Source organism: Microplitis mediator, chromosome 8, assembly GCF_029852145.1.
Source record: "Microplitis mediator isolate UGA2020A chromosome 8, iyMicMedi2.1, whole genome shotgun sequence".
In the NCBI taxonomy this organism is placed as follows: Eukaryota; Metazoa; Arthropoda; class Insecta; order Hymenoptera; family Braconidae; genus Microplitis; species Microplitis mediator.
Genome location: NC_079976.1, coordinates 7,339,560 through 7,362,075, shown reverse-complemented (window position 1 = coordinate 7,362,075; position 22,516 = coordinate 7,339,560). Strand labels below are relative to the sequence as shown.

At 29.5% G+C, this 22,516-nt stretch overlaps 1 protein-coding gene across 4 annotated transcripts in view; it reads right to left on the bottom strand.

Annotated features, from left to right (window-relative positions):
• Positions 1-22,516, bottom strand: part of LOC130673153 (uncharacterized) — a 127,502-nt gene that overhangs the window by 74,510 nt on the left and 30,476 nt on the right. For all 4 annotated transcript variants that reach the window (XM_057478086.1, XM_057478085.1, XM_057478087.1 and 1 more), the window contains exons 3-4: positions 1,621-1,926; positions 982-1,346 (exon numbers count right to left, since the gene is read on the bottom strand). In XM_057478086.1, the coding sequence (XP_057334069.1) occupies positions 982-1,346; positions 1,621-1,692 (437 nt within the window). In that variant the 5' untranslated portion in view covers positions 1,693-1,926. The remainder of the gene's footprint in view (positions 1-981; positions 1,347-1,620; positions 1,927-22,516) is intronic.

The window sequence follows — 22,516 nt, the reverse complement described above, 5'->3', positions numbered from 1 at the left end:
TTGATATCCTAGACTGTAAAAAATTTCCGGAGTGAACGCGGAGTGGATGATTTTTTATTTATTTAATTCCCTGGGAGTGAATTTCACTCCGAAGGGAAGATTCGGAAAATATTAATTATAAAAAAAATTACTAATATATAGTGAGCTTAGGTCTTTGATATTTTGACATTTACATTGAGAACGTAAATAATTACGAGCTCCCTTTCCATATATTCACGCGAAATGATTTTAAAAAATTATAAAGCAGCTGATACTAAAACTTGAACAAATATAATTCCACTAAGGCACAAACTGTCGTATGATTTACATCAACCATACCACGAGATATGTTCCTGAAGGTCAGAACGTTTTTCGCGCAACGAAAAAGAAAATTGTAAAGTAAAAAATCTACTGGATGACTAAATTTCTGGAGTGTTTTGCATATAAATGTCTGTATGTCAGCTAAAAATTTTAGACTATCCCTCAATCCCCGAACGATCCCTTAAGCAGTCGAATTACGTGAATTTTTTCATTTTCGTTGCGCGAAAAACGTTCCGATCTTCAGGTACATCCACGAGATAACATTTCATATTGTACCGAAATATCAAAATTCCCATAAAAACTATGTCGCTATACTTATTTAATAATTTAATATTTTCACTATGTATTATATATACGAAATTATAATTTAGTGAGTTGCTAAGACGTTTTATAAATTAAAAACATAATATTTTAAGTTTAATTATTAGTATCTATTATGTTTCTAATTAACAGCTGTTTCTATTAAGTATAAATTTATTTAAGTATTAAAACTCCGAAATCTCTCCGCTCATAAAAAATCTTCATTCACTCCGCATGCGGAGTAATTTTTTTTTTTCAAACACCGGACCTCCGAGGGAGTGAATTCGGATGGAAATAAAATCTGAATTCACTCCCAATTTTTTACAGTGTATCAATAATTTTTACTTTCTTACTTTCTATCAATAAAAAAAAAAGAATTACCTAAAAAATTCGGCAGTTCGGAGATCAGGCAGTGCAGGAATCCGTCCAATATTAAACGAAAATTTATTTTCATGGCGTGCACCAATTAGGGGTGTAGGTGGGGGTGCTCCGACCCCATTAATCGGACTAATTTCATTTTTGGACAAGATGTTTGTTGGGGGAGACTGAACTGTCGGGACAGTGGTGTGCTGGGTAGTGGATATTGTTGAGTTCTTATAGTGCGCTTCCGCATTATTTGCTCCATTTCTGGCTGGGGGTGATGTTGAATTAGATGTAAAATTTGAGACAGCTGGTGGTGATAGTTCTAGAGGATCGTCTGCTAAATCCATACTGTCATCATGCTGTTCACTGTCCGTTGTCGTTATCTTTAATCCATGTCAAGCATACAATATAATTATTATAATTTAATCCTACCGTAGTCATCAGTCATAATTAATCTATTAGGCTTTGTGGTAATGAATTAATTGATGTAGCATTTAATTAATTGTGTTGAATCCAAAATTTAATTTAACATCAGTACATATAATGTTGATAAATATAACTATTGTTAAAATATGACAGTAAATATATCAAGTTAATTGTGATAATTAACAAGATAATTTAATTGAAGTTCAAAGAAACAAAGTAGACAATACTTACAATAGTTACTTGAGTATTTGCACTGTCTGTGCTGGTGTTGATAGTTGTTTCGGAGGCAGTGCTTGAGCCCATGATCACGACTTTCGGGACGGTGCGACAGCTGCGACTACCACCGGCTGATTTGAAGTGTAACCTACGGAGAGCAGAAGCTGCGTGTGCCAAAAGGTCGGTGTCCTTGCTACAACTTTCAGTCGCATTGTAACCAATTCCTCGTATCGGCGACGACTGCGACCCACCGAAATCGCTACTGCTACTCTTTGCACTGCCAGCACTCCTTGCTGACGAGCCACGGTTGTCTAGGTGTCCCTGTAAACAGTATCACATTTATTTTTATTAATTAAGAATGTGATGATTTCATTTTTACAAAGGAACATAAAATATCCTTAAAAAATAATCCACAGAAGAATTCGAGATATGATAGATAGCAAAATAACGTCTTGAAAACGTCTTACAAATTTAAAATTTTCACTTCCCTTAGCAGGAAGTTGAGAGAACTATTAAAAAATGACTCATTCTATACAGAAAAAAAGGATTTTTTGGCAAAAAAAAATTTTATCTGCCTTAAGAAATTTTTGCTCTATGAATTGAAAACAAAAATTTTCTTAGGGAGAGAAAAATTTGTTTGAGCCGAAAAATTCCTTTTTTTCGTATATAATTTTTCCTGTTCTATCCTATTACACGGAGAGAAATTTATGGTAACCGTTCCCAGTACGTTTATGGAATATCATCCCATACCGTGATGGCAATGATTACTTGGAATTATGGGAAAAGTTCCCATAAGTATGGGAACAATTCCCATCATAATGGTAACAGTTCCCATATCGCATGTGAAAGAATTATGGTAATAGTTACCATAATATTATGGTAATCGTTCCCATTATACTATGGTAAACGTTACTATAATATTATGGTAATGGTAACCATAATATTATGGTAACGATTACTATAATATTATAGTAATGATAACTATAATATATATGGGTGCCGTTCCTATCATCGAAATTTCAAAAAAACCTGTTACCATGCATTATGGGAACCATTCCATAATATAATTTATCTCCGTGTACTAAACTAACTCGTATAAAAATTACAAAAAAGTCAGTTTGGTTTGAGAAGTTCACAGTATAAAATTACTCCGTCACCCTTAAGTATCAATGATGAAATTATCCGCTTTACTTGAGAAGCATTGCAAGTTTATAAGGATTATTCTACACTTGACACTCTAGAAGTAGACTCACTTTACTTACAAAGTAAAAAAAGTAATTCGAATAAAGTTAACTTTATGTTAAATCCATGATAGTTGAAAATGCTTGAAATTTTATAAATTTTTCATAATATTTTACTTTATCTTATTATCCAAACTTGTTCTACTATTTCTCTTATAACTTTAATATTTTTATTATCATTTTTAGTTGTATAGAATTGTTTGTATGGTTTATTTTATTTTTGTTTCTTGCTATGAAAAAAACTTGGGATATCTCGTTGGTGCAGCCAATACAGAATAACGGGTTATTGAAGCAAGGGTTCGAGTTGCCTGTTGTAGATGTGAAAATTGTACTGCGATAGAAACTCCAATGTCGATATGCACGACTGCTCAACTGAATAAAAAAAAATTTATTGTGTTGAATTTAAAAAAAAAGTTAACTAACTATAAAAAATAATAGATTGTAACGAGAATTTTGATTGCAGTTTAATTGTATACAATGTGTAGCAAAAAATGAACAAAAAAAAAAGTATTTGGAAAATCCAAAAGTGCACACCTCGAACGCCGATATATTTTAAATAATTAATTTACTTTTTTCAATTATCGAGTCGCGTATTCTGCTTAACTTACCGAAAAAATAATTAAATAATTAATGAGATAAAAAAAAATAAATTACATTGAATTTTCCATTTTTGTGTCATTTAAATACTCTGCTAAATATCGTTTATAGTTTTTGTGTCTTGAATGTTTTATATTTAAATATTTCTACACTGAGAAAAAATTTTTCTTTGGACAATTAAATTGGTTTTGTTAAATTCTGTTAAACTAAAATTTATTTGGGACAACTAAATTTTATTACGTCAATACAATCTATTTTATCATTTTTAACAAATGATTTAATAGACTCTATTTGGTTGACATTAATATTTCTCTCTCTAAGATAATAAAATCATTTGGTAAAGTTAAGAAAATATTCATTTAATGGACAACTAAACTATTTTATAGTGCCAACAAATCCAAATATTAAAGCAAAATATTATTATATTAACTCTAATAAATATTACTTAGACACAAAAAAATATATTCATTTAGAATAAATATATATATTTGTTCGAGGTTAATAAATATATATTTGAACCTAATGATTATTGACTTAAAAAGTTATGGTGTTAGGCAGCAGCAGCTGGAGTAGTTCGATGCTCGCCACTAGATCACGCCCACCATTTGTGGTGTCCCTGGTAAGATACTTATTCCAGAGTTTTTATGTTCGCCAGCTTGAAGCATTCATGGGACGGGTTATCCTCTGAAGATTATTGATTATAGTGGTATCCTGTATTACACTATGATATTATTCTTCTAAATATGCAATTATTTAACTGTTATATAAATATTCTGTCATTTCAAAATAATATTCAATTATTATTAATAACACATTCTCTAAAGATCACTCATATATTTCATTATGACTACTTTATAGACTCTACAGGTAATCAATTTTATTTTAGGCTTTTTACTAAACGCGTAACTATAATTACTAAATATTTTATAGTTTCTAATAACTAGTTTTGTTGGTGTATTATAAAATATTTAGTTAAAACAACCAAATATATGATTGGCAATGGGCAATCAAATCATTTTCTTGTCATAACTAATATTTAGTTGTCAGGAGAAAATTTTTTTCTCAGTGTACTATCGCGCCATTGTTGATGTTAACATTCGTCAGGAAAAAGGTGATAGCGTGCAATCACGATGTGCGAAAAAAATCATATCTAGTCCAATCTTGTCATATGCAACCGTCAGGTGTTGCAGGGGAAAAAATTTTTGGAAAATTCTAAGATTTTTACTTTCATTTAATTTCTCGGTGTGCGTTATGTATGTGTGAGTTATGTAAGTGAATCGTTGCAAGTCTCTCATTATAAGCAATGAATGAAATAGCGTTAAAACGACGAATGATCAGTGATAAATTTTATACAAATCGAAATTAGTGACTTTGAAGGTATTTACCAAAAGTTAATACTCTAAAAAATTCTTTTTAAACAAGCATTGAATGAACCTTATAACGAAAGTCAAGACATGAAATTTGCGCGTCCGAAAAGAGTAAGGGAGCTTTAAAGTCGTAACGAAGATCGCGATAGAGATAGTTTTTTATAACGAGCTTGAACTGTAAATATTTGTGGAAAAAATCGACTGATCTGTTATTAGTCAATACTATGAGTTTTTGGTTTTTATTCAATTATTAATGGACGCGCTTGTTTACAAAAGTGATATTCAATGAGCTTCTATCGAATTGAAATCCGAAGCTTATTAAAAAAAATCAACATGATACATCAAGTTTTTAAAGAGATATCGTATTTACATACATACAGACCAACTGACATTCAAAAGAAAAATTTTTCAATTAACTTTTGTTTAATAATAGTCTGAATAAAATAACCTAAATTTATATCAGAGTTGTTCATTGGAATGTCCGCTTTACATTAGTGTACTTTTGTACCATATAAGTGCAATGTAAAAGTGGTAGAAATATCTTAAGCCAAGTGGATCGCGATTTTTACGTCACCTCCGCTTCGCGTTCGAGGTGACGCAAAAAGTTTGGAAAATCCAAAAGTGCACGCCTCATAACACTTATTTAATTTTGAAGTCAAAATAACTTGTATCTCTCAATTTTAGAGTAAAACAAAAAAAAATGTTTTTGCAACATTTGACGTCAAAAAAATAGAAAGTAAAAAAGAGTTGTGCAAAAAAAAGCCGCCTGGATGCAGCACCGGTAAAAGGCTCATAACAGAATATATCTATATATATGAGGCTTGCAAAAATATCCGTCAGAGGTAGCATCAGTGGAAAAAAATATACACGAGATTTTGCATACAAAAATGCTATCAGTCATCACTTTTAATTTAATATTAAAAAAACGATAGAAACTACGATAGTGAATATCGAAAGGGTTCATCTTGAGAAAATTCTGAACAAAATAAAAAAAAAACCGCTCTCGATACGATAATTTTTTCGGCAGTTATTCTGACTACATCCCAAAAGAGTGGATACATACAGACATCCAGACGTCCAAGTAAAATTTTTTACAAACTCGTTTTTTCTTTAAAGTAGCAAAACCAATGTTCTTTAAAAAACATAAAATAAGTTTTCTCAAGTCTTTTCTTGATATACGTGTACTCATATTATCATATCGATGGAATATCAACGCAATAGAGTCATCTTAAGGCCAGAAAATTGCTTGACCTTGACGTATTGAGAGTAGAGCACTACCTCAACGCTTCGCTTATGAGGCGTGCAAAAGTGTTGAATTAAAGAATAGAAAAACCTAGTTTTTTAAAAATAGTTGTCAAATTATATCGAGGAATGATTGTTGCAACACGTACATGTTCATCCCAAATGTATACATTGATTTATCATCAATAGCTATGAAAAAAAAAAGTTTTTGGATAGAACTTTGTTAGAAAAATTGAAGTCACGTAGTGACTGCTCTTGGGAGTTGAGATTTTCAACCTTTTCACTATACGTTTTATATTTTTCTTTCCTTCATCACTTTTATCTAGTTTTTTTATTATTTTTTTTTTCATGAAATTTTTCTTTTCCTTTATATCTCTCGTTGTTTTATCCTATTTGTAAGTTCCATCTAAATGCAAACGTTACATCAACAATAAAACTATACAATAACCCATATTAGTATTTTTATAACATTGCCCTACTTTGACGCCATAGATATTGTTGCGAGCGTTACTTATATTTGCAAGTCATAAGTTTAAATCCATTTGAATAATGATACATGCTATTAGATAAATAGATTTTTTTATTTAAATAAAAGTTAATTTACTTTTAAAAAGTAAAACTTGAAAATTGGGTTAATAAATATATGCAAAAGTTGGGGTCTATCCTGTTTGCTCTGTAGAAAAAGTTTTTTTGACCTTTCATATACTTTTTTCTTAGTTTATTTTACTCCATAGATTAAAGAAAAGGAACACGGAAAAATCACTTATTTTGAGTAAGTTATAGGGGTTTGAAAACTAAAAAACTCCCTGGTGACATCTAAAGGTAGAGCGATCTAATTTACCAATTGTGTGTATGTGTGTGTAGGTGTGGGTATTTTTTCCACCAACCAAATCTTTATAACTCATCCAAAACAAGTGAATTCAATATACTTTTTTTCCATAAAATTGCTCGAATCAAAATAAATCTTATGAAAAAATTCCACCATCTAAAGCCACAGCATAATTTTTTACAGATCAAAATAGATTAAGCTCTACTTTTGCATGCTTATAAAAAATTCACCGGTCAGTAAAATTTTGATTCATATCAGTAAGTAATAAAAAAATATGACATAAGAAGATATGAAGTTACTTTATTCAAGCATCAGTAATTTTTTCGAGCGAATTTCAAACTTGATCGAATTTCATGCGCTTGGGGAAATAACCATCGGAAGCACGGACTATCCACGCGATGTCTTTTTTCCTTTTTTCCGAGCTGCATTTTTATCTCTTCGTTCTTCCTTCCATTCCTTCTCGTCTACTCTTATTATCATCCTTTTGATTTATCCTTTTTTTTTCATCGTTCTCTGCTGTTGCACTCGGCTAATGAGCTTGTGTATGATGATCATCGATTACGCTTCTCCAATGTTATCTCGTGCATCCGTGTTATTATTTACGATCGGAGGCAATTATGTAGGTCATGTGTTTTGTATAATGAAGCTAAATATTTAACACGTTTTATTAAATTCCCAAATCAACGATTCAGTTATTTTTTCCTATCACCTATATTGAAACGACGAATTTCGATATGTCTGTTTACCTGGTTGAAACAAGCCAGTTTCAGAGCAATGCGAATTATCAGATTTAAACTGATCAATTTCTGCCCTACGGCACGAATCAGTTTCTGACGCAGTTTCAACGTTGTCAAAATAACATCCGTTCATCGTAACTTCAGAACAAAAATATGTCATTCTGACTGTATCCAAGTTAACAGATGAATTTATAGATGCAGTATTGGTTTCAGTTGTCTTATTTTAACTGTTTCTAGGTGATGAAACTCTAAGTTTCAATTCAATCAATTATGGTACGATTGTCTTCAATGCGATGATACTCTCTAAACTTGAAATAGTTAAATTTTCACTGTTTCTCCCAGTGATCAACTAATTCACTGGAAAAAAAATGAATTTTATGTATAAATAGTGAAAATTTGTACTTTTTACACAGTAGATTAAAACATTACTTTTTAAAATCACTGGGTAAATGAGTGTATATGCAATAATTCTAAGTGGTAGACTTTTAGCTGTGAAAAATAGTGAATATACACTGTGAATTAGTGATAATTCACTATTTCAGATTTAGAGAGTAATTTAACCAAAAAGAAATTAGTTGCAAGCCAATTTTCATTGTCGAAAAATGAATGTGAACTTGTCACTGATTCAGGCAGTGACTCAATTTATATCGATTAAACAGTATTTTATAATAAAAAGTCAATAAAAATTCACTATTTTGTCAGTGGCTCAATTTCTCACTAGCAAATTAATATTTTCAACAATCAATCAGTAGAAATTTCACTGATTTACTTCGTAACGTAATTTTCCACTACTGAATCAGTAAAAATGATTATAATTTTTATCTCAATAAAAATGAACTAACGGTGCGCTCCCACAGAATCTGTTATCAAACACCTGCATTATTTTCAAACGATTTATTAACTATTTTTAATTTATAATTAAAATATTTCTTAATAATTAATCATACACTAAAATATTTTGTGATTAATTTGTCTTTTTAAATAATTTTAAGATATTAGAATTTATTATAATAGTTAGTTTATCAATCGAATGATAATTCAGTGGCAAAGATAATTATAACTCTCATATGTAACTAAATTGCGTGCCCTCGTCTTTATAGTTCAACAGCACACTGGATAGAACGGTTGCCTAGCGACCTTAAGGTTCCGTCTTCGAGACCCACCGAAACGTAAAACAAAAAATAGCCGTCTTATTTCATTCACATTAACAGCGGATTATTCGTTAGTCTTTCCAGTGGATTTCACTGGTTCGGTCAGCAATTTTGTTTCACTAAAGTAAGCAATGCATTTCACTGGTTACTTAGCTACCATTCTCCGGAAACAAACAGTGATTTTTACTGAATCAACTAGTAATAGAATTTCACTAATTCAACTAGTGATGAAAATTTAACTAATTCGATTAGTCAGTATTCACTGATTCCTATTGGTATACCTATAGCTGATAACAATAGTAAACATGCACTGCGATTCTGTGGTAATAGACAACTTCATTTTCAAAAAGCATATTTATGAGGGACGATAATCTCTAGATTACAAACATTAAACTAGATTCAGTATCGATATATATTAATTTGAAAATAATAATTTCGATAACTACCCTTAAATAATTATTGATTTTAGAACTTTTCGAATGTCAACATTTATAGTTACTTTAATAATTAAATTAAAAAATAAAATAAAACTATTCAGTTAAAATAATTGGCACGTACTATTACAAATTTTCAATTAAAAATTTATGTAATTAAAAAGTTAGTAGCAATCAGTTTACAGCAGTAAGCATTATTTTCAGCTATAAGTTGTATGCTGAACAATAACACATTGAAAATAACAAACTACGAACAGAAATGAAAATAAAAAAAAAAAAGTTGAAGAATGTGTATCGTATCTTCCGCCTGTATTACTTTAGTTAACTCAAAATCTAGAGCTGTTGTTATCCGTAGAACCTTCTACTAGTACCGTGTCTCAGTTAAGAAACACCAGTTTTAAACTTTACAACAATAGCGATACTTAGTAAGACGTTTTAAGGTGAAATAATTAGTGACGTAATTTAGAAAATTTATTGGGGTGTAAGAAAAAGAGAATATTAAGTTTAGCACCACAAGTTCATTGTGTATTGATTTAATATTGTTCGGTCATAGATATCACGGAATCAAATTGTGCAAATTCGGAGGTAGGAATTCCAATCTTTCAGCTCTACAAAACAATAAGTTTTCATCATTTTTTTCTAAATTAGTATTATCGGTCATTAATTGACATTTTTACTTACATTAAAATGAAAAAAAAGATTTGTAAAAATTGTAAATTACTTTTAGATGAGAAACTAAAGATTTGTTCATTAATAAAAAAATGCTACCCGGCATCTCTCAGGACGGAAAGATAGAAATTTCACACACTAAAATTAAAATGAAAATTTTGGAAAATAGTTGACGGCAGGCTGACTCCAAAACTTCGAGCTGTTTTCGATCTCTAAAACCTTAAAAAAATTACTTGGAATATTACTTCGTGTTCATGAATATTGTTTCCCAATCTAATATTTTCCCGCTTTTAGAGCTTAGAAATATTTGTTATTATTTAAAAATTTTAACTCTGAAATCTACTAAAACTAGTTACTATACTCAAAAGAATAACAATAATGAATTTTCGACTTATTGAATCATCAAAAAATATGCTAGAATACTTATAAAGATTTTAGAATTTTTTCAGAATTTTCATTCAGTTATTAGCGAAATTATGCTCTCCGATAGAGAATTTTTCTAAACCTAATTAGCACACGTGGAGAAAAAAATATTGTTTAAGTAGTTATCTAGAGTGTAATTAGGTATATATCGCTCTCACAAGAATACTTATACATACATACATACTTATTGCAACTATGCATATTGCGTTTATAAGTGCACTTGATATCGTTATACTGTAATAGTAATATTTTATGTAACAATGCTGTACTAATTAAATCTCGATAAGCATTTAAATGCAAAAATAATTACATTTGCATCAATTGTTATTGTTTTTTTTTTTTTTTTAATAATTATTTTAAGTGCCCTTAAATTAATAAATTTTCTGATTATATATATATATATATATAATTTTTAAAAAATACCTATTTTCCAGAGTCGGAATGAAGTTAATTAATAACTTCCTTTTTTTTTAAAAAAAATTCAATGACTTTTATCTTACTTTGAAACTTCAAGAGGTAAAAACAATAAAATATGAGTAGATTTACAACTTTACGTTGAATTTCCAAGAGAAACAATAAATAGGATGTTAGTTTTATTTTACTTTGGACACCTACAAAAATCTTTGTTGTTTCACTTTTTATCTATCTCTGACTCCAGACATGGTAAAAAGTAACATTGTACATTGTATTACATACATAAGAATAAATAAATATACATAGGAAACGGTCTCATAAAATGGGAATGCCAAGAGAAAAATACACTTTTTTATCCAGTGAGAGTGAGCTAAATCTATTACTTTTTGCTTATATTTGTAGATAGAAAAAAAAATTATCAATTGCTATCGATCAATAAGAAAAAAAAAGTACTTTCATAAAATTTAGCAAATATAGTGACTCGCGAAAATAGTTTTAAAAAAAATTTGAAAAGATTAAATTTGCAGAAATAATCATCGGTCATGTTATAAAAGTAGTGAAAAAAAAAAAACTTTTTTTTACTAAAATTTTTGGATGCCCTATTTTGCCTAGCCCTCCAATATACATATATATTAAAATCAATGTTAGACAATATAAAATATTCAACAGGAATTCGGCAAATTGCCAGAGGATACATAACATTGTTAGTATTTTCAACAGTCGATTATAGTTTAAATGACTTTTTTCATTTCTATTTATATTCCCCACAGTCTGTCTATTTGTTCTTATCCATTTCTTACATTTTGCTGGCCTCAATATCGACAAAAATGGTTGTAGGTTATAAAGATCTATGTAGACTTTGAGGCTATTTTTGATACAAAGTTAGATTGTGTAATTGACAGCTTATATACATACAAATTATTCAGTAGCGAAATATAAGTAACGCAACAATTGATTCCAGTGAAATATTCCCCTATGATTTGTCATACTTTAGAAAAAATATTTTCGTAATTTTTTCATTATTACGTAATGGAATGTAACCAAAAATGCCCAAATTGGCAAAAAAGAAGTTTTCAGATTTTAAGTTAATGTGATTGGCTAAAGGCTTGAAACAGCATAAAAATATAGACAATTGACACGAAAATATACATTCAAGTAAATATGTGAAAAGCGACGCATACGCGCTTGCGCGTGAAACATGATTTTCAGTACTTGTTTATTAGAGTATCCTCTTTATGTAATAACTGCGCTTTAATTACGTTTTAATGTCATATATAAATAATAGAAACCGATTAATGTAACGAAATCCCGCGGAAAAAAATGTGGTCGATGCAACAGCAGCTGTAGTCTGTAGTTGAAGTAATTTCAAGTTTGAGTGAGAAATGCCGACACCAATTTGGAATAACTTCAACTCTTCACGTATAGTAACGAAACGCCAACTGCAGTCTTCAATGTTTACTACAGTATTTAGTTGTCAGTACTCTTTATTACATATTGGAGTACCAGCTCTAACAACGTTTTACTTCAATATTCAATATTGTAATTGGGAGAAACACATTTTTTTCTATGCATTGAAAAAATTTCAAGCGAAGTTGAGTACTCTCAGTGCTTCGTGTTTGAGGTCTGTAATCTATTGCGAGTTTTTAAATAAATTAAGGCACTTTTTTTTTAACGGAAAGTTATTGGATTTTTCACTATAAAAAAATAAAAAATAAAATAACATTAAACTTTTATCATCCATATGTCAAAAGCACGAATTGAAGGGAGTATCCTTTGAAAAATGTTCAAAGCGTTTGAATTCAAAAATAAATGGTCTAAAAGAAATTGAATTGTAATTTTTACATGCTTTTGAATCACATATTAAAAATGGATGATGTACCTAACATCAATATGTCAGTCGATGCGTGGAAATTCAAGTATATATCGGTAGATACATATTGTTAAAAATTCATTTCCTATATGCTCGTTTCGGGTAACAGCTACACGAGCTAATTTCATTAGCTTTAAACGCTTCATCGAAACGTAATTGTCTTTCAAAAGTTATATTCTACAATAAAATAATTGGATAATAATAGCAATTCTATTTACATTTGAATTACTATAGTCCATGATTTTTAAATCGAAAATTTAAACTTTATTTATATTTTACTTAATTATCAGTAATTTGAAATAAAAATTAAGTTATAAAACAAATAAAGTAAAATATATGTCCATCGAAATTCAAGTTCTACTAAAATCATATTGGATGCTGACTAGAATCTAATTATTTTTAGGTCCTCAAGTGCTATTAAGATCTAACAAGCTCTTGCTTTTTCAAAAATTCTAGACCGCGGGGACCATTTTGGCATGTATGGCATGTATGGCAATATTAAATTCTAAATGATTTTAGTCGTTCCAGTGATCACTCGGGTCGAAAAATTTGATCTGTTTTAAATCAAATTAAAATTTTAAGTTATTTCCATTCAATATTACTTTTTATTTGTAAACGCTGAAAAAAAATGGTAATACTTGCCATCTTAACGAAGTAACTATTCTCATCCTTACATTTTAATGATTTTCATTCTTTTATGGTAACTTTTCCTATCGGAGATGGTAAGCTCTCTTACCCGTGATGATAATCATTACTATCTTAGAAGGCAAAATCAAAAATTTTTCAGACATAAGAAATATTACTATCTAGATGGTAACTATTACTATCGGCAATAGTAATTATTATTATACGAGAAACGAATAGTTAACATAAAAGCATGAAAATGATTATCACATACAGATGGTAATTATCCCCTATTGCAAGAAGGTAATAGTTAGCATTTTTTTTCAGCGCGTATTTAATTGATATGTGAAATTTAATCAAATTTTGTCCCTACTATTTCTTGTTTAGACTATTTTCAGAGTTGTTTTCAATAATTCTTAGTCTGGTTTTGATCGCTCCTAAATCAAATTAGACTTTTTCCTCATGACCTGTAGCCTTTTTTTATTTTTATTCAGACCAAAATCAGATTTTTACTGTCTAATATTTTTATTAGTTTGTTTTTGATCGTTTTTAGATCGAAAATAGCTTAAAATTTTTATCAAAATTTAAAGACAGACCAATTAGTTCAAATACAATCTAGTTAGACTAAAACCAGATCAAACTTTTAGACCCGCGTATAAAACTAAGTCTAACTAGATACTAATAAGTCCTATAAAAATTTTAAATAGTGTCTAGGCAAGCTCTATTAAGTCCTACGAGCATTTCAATGAGTGCTTGAATAAGTTCTAATAACTGCTGAAAGAACTTTCAAGTTCTACTGTACGTAGGTCTTAGCAGTAGGTCACGAGAACCTAAATTTCGACTCGGGTAATTTTGTGAGAAATAAAGAAACGACAGAAAGTATAAATTAAAAGATTAAGCGATGATTTAAAAGTGAGCCTATATTTCTATTATAAATGTTTATAGATTTATAGGTTATATTTTTTATATAATTAATTAAATTCGACAGTTTGATAAATATCAAGTCTTATGATATCTAGAGTTTTGAATAAATTGAAAAAGTTTGCTCTTGTATAATCATTAACAATAATAATTAAAAATGAACTTGTATTTTTATTCAAATTAGAAACTATGAAATTATTCAGTCGTACCATTAAATTTTTTCATTGAAATGATATTTTATCACCGGCGAAAAATGTTAAATTAATTACAGATTGGGTAAAAGTATAGTATATATTTTCGCAACCATTGTACGCGATAATTAAAATAAATAAATATTTTTTTAATGAATTCATTTAAAAGTTTGTTAATAAATAAAAAAAGTTTATTGCCGTTATTAATATTTTACTCAATTTCAAAACGTTTGTTAAAAGCCCTACAGCAATTGAATAACATTTTAATCATCTCTCCCTTTTCATTACCTCAGGCTTCTCGTTTCTCCATTACATTTTGCTCAAGAACATTAAAGAGTGAAACAAAAAAATATTACTGTTTTTTTAATAAAAATTAATGATTTCAACACGAGTAAAAAATACCGAACAACTGTTCTTTTTTTTTCATTGAACTTGAAAGTCGACTTAAAAAAACATGTATGATATTGTTATGACATCCTAATCGTATATTTTACTACTTGAAAGCAAGAACATGTCTTGGCGAAAAAGTAAAATACTTTTTCTAGTATATTATGCTGTCTTTATTATATATGAGGTATGTAAACAAAAATATATATGATTCAATTTCCCACACTGAAAAAAAAATTAGAGCTGTTGGAACAATTTATAGTACCACTGAACGTTAATTCATTGCTATGAGAAAACTTATCTTTCAATTAGCATTATTGGAATGTTATAATAGCCATTTCTCTGCTTTGGCTAAGAGATATTGGTTTGATAACTATCTAGACTGCTATTATAGCAATACAGTATAGCTAATATATAACAATACATACGAGATATATGACTAAGGTAACGGCGGGTAATAAGGCCTAGCTAACGGAGATTTTGAATCAAATCGAAAATATTGCACTTAATTATCGAAATGTATCATTAATCTCTATTTCAATACATTAGCCATAAAATATAATGGAGTAATGGTAATTTATACCACAAACAAACAAAAAATTAAACTTTTACAAAAACCATACGAATAGGCCCTATTTTACTACGGTAGGGTAATAAGGCCTACGGGTTAAACAAACTGGAATAGTTTAATTATACTTAATAAAATTGGTATTAATAGAGATGAATCATCACTTGAATTTAGCAACGATACTTTTTTAAAGACAGAAGACTAGATTGTTTTTTATTATTTCTTCTGCGCTACAACATTATATGACGGATGATGAAATATAGAAGGCAAGGAACGTGCACAGTAAAAAACGAATCGTCAAAGTGTAAAAAAAAACGTGTGTTAAAATTCTGAGTGTTGAATTTTTAACACTTTTGTGTGTCAATTTAACATACAGTATTTATCTTGTTTGAACTGTCGCAATCGATTGATTTTTTAACACACAGAAATGTCATTTTATTCGAAAGTAACACTTTTTATATGTTACTATCAAATCAACACACAAAATATGTTAAAAATAATCTCGACCATCACAAAAGAATTCTTGGAAAATTTTTATTTTTAACTTATGCGTGTGTAACTTTCTTTTAACACTTACAACATGTTGAAGTAACATATAAATAAGTGTAAAACGTTCATTTTACACACGGATGTGTTGAGTTTGACGAATCCTTTTTTACTGTGTGGTATCGGGACTCTATAAACTTGTCGTATCATCTCTATGCAAGACCCTTCTACTAGAGTAGCCTTTAGCGGAGGTGGTTATTTTAAATATCATTTCTGTCACTTAGGCCTTATTACCCGAGGTGACACGAATCGTAATTCGTGGACAATAGATCCGCGACGTAAAATCCGCGACATGAAATCCGAAGATATTTTATCCGATAGACAAAATATCCTTGGACTAAATATTCAAGAGACAAAAAATCCGTGACAAAATATTCTGTTGATAAATCTTATTCAGAAAAATATATTTTCAGTGAAAAAATAATTCATGGTTTTCGATAAACGGGTACTGGACCATTTCAAGCATATGTGTTGATTTATTTTTAATATCTCACACTCAAATTTTATGTGAAAATATATTAAACATTTCTGGTAAAAGGGTACCGTACTATTTATATGAAAAGTATTCATATTATAAGATATTTTGTCGGGGATATTTTATCTATCGAGTATTTAGTCCGAGGATATTTTGTCTATTGGATAAAATGTCTTCGGATATTTTGTCGCGGATTTAATGTCTTCGGATAACGAGTGACGGAACCATTACCCGACAGGCCTTATAACCCACGGGTACCTTATTTACATTCTTCAATTACTTGGCATCACTGAGACGTTATTAATCAAATACTGCTAATTCAAATGCATACATAGAAAAAAAACGATTTCTTGGCACAAGAAATTTTCACTCGTCCCAAAAAAATTCTTGTTTGCCCCAAGAAATATTTCGCATTGTCAATTAGAAACGAAAATTTTTTTGGGACGATAAAAAGTTTTAGGTAATTTAGTTATATGCTGAATTGGCCCTAACAATATAATGTAGGTCAAAATATTGCAATTATAGTTAACAAGTTATATTACATCGATATCAATTAAAATATTAGATAGAGAGGTTGATATGAGAATCTGCTTCAGATAATAATTACCGTTTCAATTAAAACCCGGAATATGCACCCCGCAATAACTTACTAACAAGCTATTCCAATTGAAATATATTCAAGTTCAATTATTTCATGAAATAGTTAATCGTTTTTATTCATGAATTCAAGATAAGAACCTCAACCTTATTACTAGCTATTTCTGTTCGGTTCTTCTGTTAATTCAAGTAAATAAAGCTATGTTAATTTTTTTTTTCAAACGAAAGTACTACAATTATAGTATAAGTGAAGTTTCTCACGGAAGAAAATAGTTGAAAAATTACAGCTTAATACTGTAAAATTGCAGCCTACATTGGTAAAATGTATATTTAAAGTATACTGTAAATCGAAGTGTTTAAATTTTAAACACCTAAGTGTTTTGGTGCCATTTAAATACATTGTAGTCACTTTCTACATACTTGCAAACGTTTAGATATATGTATATGTTAAAATTCTTATATAATAGGGTAGGCTTCAATCTCTAGTTTCAATTTCGTAGCGGCACGATTTTAACTGTTCTTTTTTCCGTGATTTATACTAACGAAGAAAAAGATAATAAAACAGTTATTATTTGTGTTGATAAAAATTCCGGCGAAGTACAATAGTATTGTTCTCAACAATATTTAAGCGGAATTAAACCAGGATTACGATTATTTCACACTTAGAAAATTTGAATTAGTCGATTTGAATAGCAATATTCGATTTGATTTGCATACCCTATTAAAAGTATGTTTCGAGTGAATAAAAATTTTTATTCACATTTACATAATATCAGACATCTTATTCATATATTAAAAGTATACAGGTATTTACGAAATACTAAATATTCTTAAAGTTTCAGACTTTAATCTTGATAAAGAATTTTGAACCTCTATTATGTATCTCAAACGGTTTATGTGTAAAAAGAAAAAATAATCCAATTTTTCTCAGAATTCACTTTACAGACTTGATATTTTTAGAATCTATAAAATAACAAAAAAAAAACACCTATTTTTTCATTAAATTACAAATTTGTAGAAAAAATTATTGCACGACTCATGATGCGAAGCATCAGAGTGTGCTTTACGATCGAAAAATTTTTTTTAACTATAGTGTACTTATGAAAAATTGAATAAAACAATTAATGTCTCATAACTCAATCAAGATTGTATCATAGCTGATAAAAAATCCTTGAAAGCTTCTAAGCCACTTTTTTTTAAAAAGCTTTTGGGTGTAGTCAATTAAATTGATAAAAAGCTAAATTTGTTTTATGAAAGTATTTTGGTTAAAAAATTGTTCTTTATTACGCTAGATACGAAGTAACTTTTTTCGTTTTTTTTACTCAAAAATCAATCGAGATTATGGTCTGAAACTTTTAGGATCTTAGCATTTTATTAATATTTACTTATCGTTAGAATATGATTAAGATACTCTCAGGGGCTCGATTTACTATACTTATTTCCCTTATGGTCTTCAAGCCTGAGATTTTCAGTATTTGTCTTAATATATATGGAGGATCTTGAGCGGTTGCTATTCATGACAGAAAGAAAAAAAAAAAAAAAACTGTTACGGAGATAAAATTATTTTTCCGTTTTTTTCTAAATTGAACGTCATTCTTTTAACAGTATTTTCTTTTATATATTTCAAATTTCATTTGATGAAAATCACAATTTTATTGTGTAATATAATTAACAGAAATACGTTTTATAATTAATTGTCATATCAATTACACTAAATCTACGAGGTTCAATGCACATTTAACCAATCAAAACAAGCCAATTTGAGTCCGATGCGAGCACGCGAATTTATACTGTAATCAGTTTCTTCCCTAGAGACAAAATTGCCTCGTTTCTGTTAGCATTACATTTGTTGATTGTAACCCTAGAATCATCATATGTCATCCTAACCGATCAGGTTAATAGTTGAATTCGTTCATGAACCATTTGTTCTTAAATTATCTCATTCAGTCGAGTAAGTATTTAAAATATACACACATACATACATTCGGACATAATTTTGAAATTATTCAGAATGGCTTCCTAGGAAATTAAAACCGCATTTTCAGTTTTCTTAGCAGGACGTCCTGAAGACGTACGTTAAGAAAAGTATAACAAGTCGATCAACATAAATTTAAACCATTTTTTCTCGGATAATTTATTATTTAGTTGTAATCTTGTCAAAAAAATATATCTTCGGTATACCACTGGCTGTTTAACTCCAAGAGTAATCTTCTAGGTAAAAAAATTCAAGCTTAAAAAATAATGAAACTTTTTTTTCAGCCGAGGCCCAGGTAATGAATACAAGGCCGAAAACTTGAAAATTTCCTGTTCTATATTGAGTTGCTTGAAATTTTTCAAAGTTCTATGACTTTCTCTAAAAAAAAAAAACATACTATGACCAATTCAATTTATCGACCAAATTTCGACGCGTTTTCGGATAAGTTTCGGTCTTTTCTAAAAAAATTCTACGGTTTCGCCATAATTTCGGCCAAATTTAGCATTTTCGGCGTATCTTCTGCTAAATATTTTCCCTAGCTGTTATTTAAACAACTTCGATTCTTGTAACAAATTATTAAAGTGATAATTAATGCATTGTAAGAAATGGTCATTTTTTATTTACACTTCTTTCCATAAAAAACTAACTTTTATTATTCTATTTCGATTTAGTATATATTTTATTTGTTCCATAACAACAAGTACTACTAATAAGATAAAAATAAATGCAAAAAATAGCACAAGTTTTTTTCTATTTATCTCAATCTTTCAACATACGAGCGTAATATCTTTATCACATTTTTTTTATTTTCAACAAAACATATATCACCATGAAGATAAAAAATGAAATAAAAAAGTTGCGATGTGTAATATCAGAAGCACGAAGCTTCCCGTGTGCGCATCTACCGTGTCACATTCTTTTGGTCCTTGACAGTGTAATGTAAAGCTAAGCAAGCCACTATCTTTACTTGAGCATAAAGAGACCGCAAAGATTGAACGAATAATAAAGATGAAATTTCATTAAGTAATATTATATTATAAATTTATTACTTTTCAGTATAAATATTTAATTAAATCATCCTATTAGATAATTAGATCAAAAGATTAATAATAATTCAATATATATATCAGTGCTATACCTAAATGTAATTAATATGTAAATAAGCATGCTCTAGTTATGCAGCTAATAGTAATAGTGATATACTAATAGATATCTACAGACAGACAATAAATCCATCGCTGTGATGGTATCGATATTTCGTAAATTCAACGAAGCATAAATCAAAAGCAATTTAATTGGTTTAATTTTTAATTAATAGTACTTGTATTAATTAAATTAATTAAAATCTTCATTCATAAATATACACTACTATCAGTTAATAATAACGTTGATTTTAACTTCCCGCTATGGAAATTGAAAATTTTCAAAAAAAAAGGAAGTTATTGGTTTGGTAATCCGCGTTTTCATCTCTCCACAAAATATCTCCGGATATAATATCCCCGACAAAATATTTTTCGATATAATTTTCACAATTTTCCTCAAAAACTAGCACTCTAAATAAGTAGTTATTTTTTATTCATAAATTCCCACAATTTTCCTGAAAAACGACCACCCAAATTAGTTGTGAATAGTACAAATAAAACATTTAAATAAAAAAGATAAATTTTGCTGATAGGATATTTTGTCGGGGGATCTTTTGTTGGGGGATGGAAACGCGCAGAATCATTGGTTTTGGTCCGATTTTCGAAAATCGACTTTTCATTAGATCTCGATGTTTTTAGGTCTTAGAAAGCTATTGTCTGATTATTTTCGGATGAACATACTCTCTAAAAACGAATTAGTGAAAATCACTGGCAGTGAATAGTCACTTATTACTAGTGCAAAGTATATCACTATTTGAATTAGTGATATACTTTTCACTACCAAATAGTGAATAGTCACTATTTTCACTATTTCATATTTAAGAGAGTACGTAAGAGTGTATGTAAACTAATTTTTTTCGTACGATATCTTTGGAACGAATCAACCGATTTGACTGCCGTGCTTTGCGGCAATCGAAAAAGCTCATCAAGACTTAGATCTGATTTTATTTTGAAGTCGATCGGTCGAGTGGTTTACGAGTTATACAAAACATAAAAGTTAAAAAGTATTTTTTTTTTTGAGGTTTTTTTCATAGAACTCGTAGACTGCACGAACGATTTGCTTTAAGGTTAAATCGAAGCTTAGTCTCAAAAAATACCTACGATCGTTGCATGTGTAAATCGGTCGATTTGTTCTAAAGATATCTTCGGAAAAAAGTTACGTTTTTCCAGCGAAATGAATTTCTTTTTGGTCCAAGCCTTTTTTTAACTTGAAGAGCTCAAAAATTTACAAATAACGTAAAAGCTCTGAGCTCGGAAACAGCGAGAAATTTTGGGGTTGGCCCACGGGGTCAACCGTTTCCATATTTTTTTAATTTTCATTCTTAACTTTTAATCTTTATTTATATTCACTTGAATAATAGAAAATTAAATTTACAATGTAGCAAAAAAATGGTCTCGAGAGAAAACTTGAATTCTCTAGACACGATTTGTGAGTTTCTTTTCTTTGGTAAAAAAATTCCGTGGTAAAATTGCTCTAGAAAGGCAGCACTTTGGCGTGTGAATTTCAGGCTTTTTCAACTCGTTACGTGGCATTGGCAACTCTATAACGACGTCGAATGAAGTGAACTCAAGGGAATTGTACTAACGTAAAACGACGTAGCAGTTGGTTAAGATAAAAATAAATATAATAGAAAGTACAAATACTAATGTAAGAAAGTTCAATTATAGATATGAAGTTTTAATTTTAAACAATTTACTATTTTATTGTAATACAGCAATGGAATTAAATATTTTTATGAAAATCCCTTTGTAGGTGTCATAAGAGTTTGTGAATAGCTATACCCCTTTATGGCACTCAGGAACTATAAAGAGGAATAAAAAATTTTTTTTTGCCAAAGGATGGATTTTTTATCTCAAAAAATAGAAATGCAAATGTTTCCTGTTTTGGATTTTTTTATGCGCCTTTATGGGTTTCAGTAACAACCCCAGGAAACACACTCTCCGAAAATGAAATAATGAAATTCGCTGCGAGTTAGTGTGTAGTCCCTATTCCTCCAACTATGAGTATACCACTAATTCAACCAGTGGTATACTTACAGCTGGTTCCCAGTGGATATCCACTAATTCCCAGTGAATTTCACTAATTCATTTTTAGAAAGTAAGAACGTACAAAAAAAAATTTGTTTTCTTCTAAGATCACTATATTTATCATTAAGAAATATAAGAGACTGGGTCACAACGAACGCCCGGGTCAGGACTATGGACCTGTATATGGACCAATTTTTAAATATAATAAAACCTAAACTTACAATCAAATTTCTCAATAAGACAATTTATAGATAAATTGAGAAAACTATAGATAGCCCGAACTAGGAATCGAACCCAGACCATGTCGGTATCGCGCCGAGTGCTCTACTAGTAGAGCTATCCGGTACTATGCTATATTCCGTTCAATTTGATTTATAACTTATTGAGCCACACGTCCATCGTACGGTAATACACCAATTTTTAAATATAGTGAAACCTAAACTTACAAACCTGTATAAACTGACACCGTGCGACTGTTGTCAT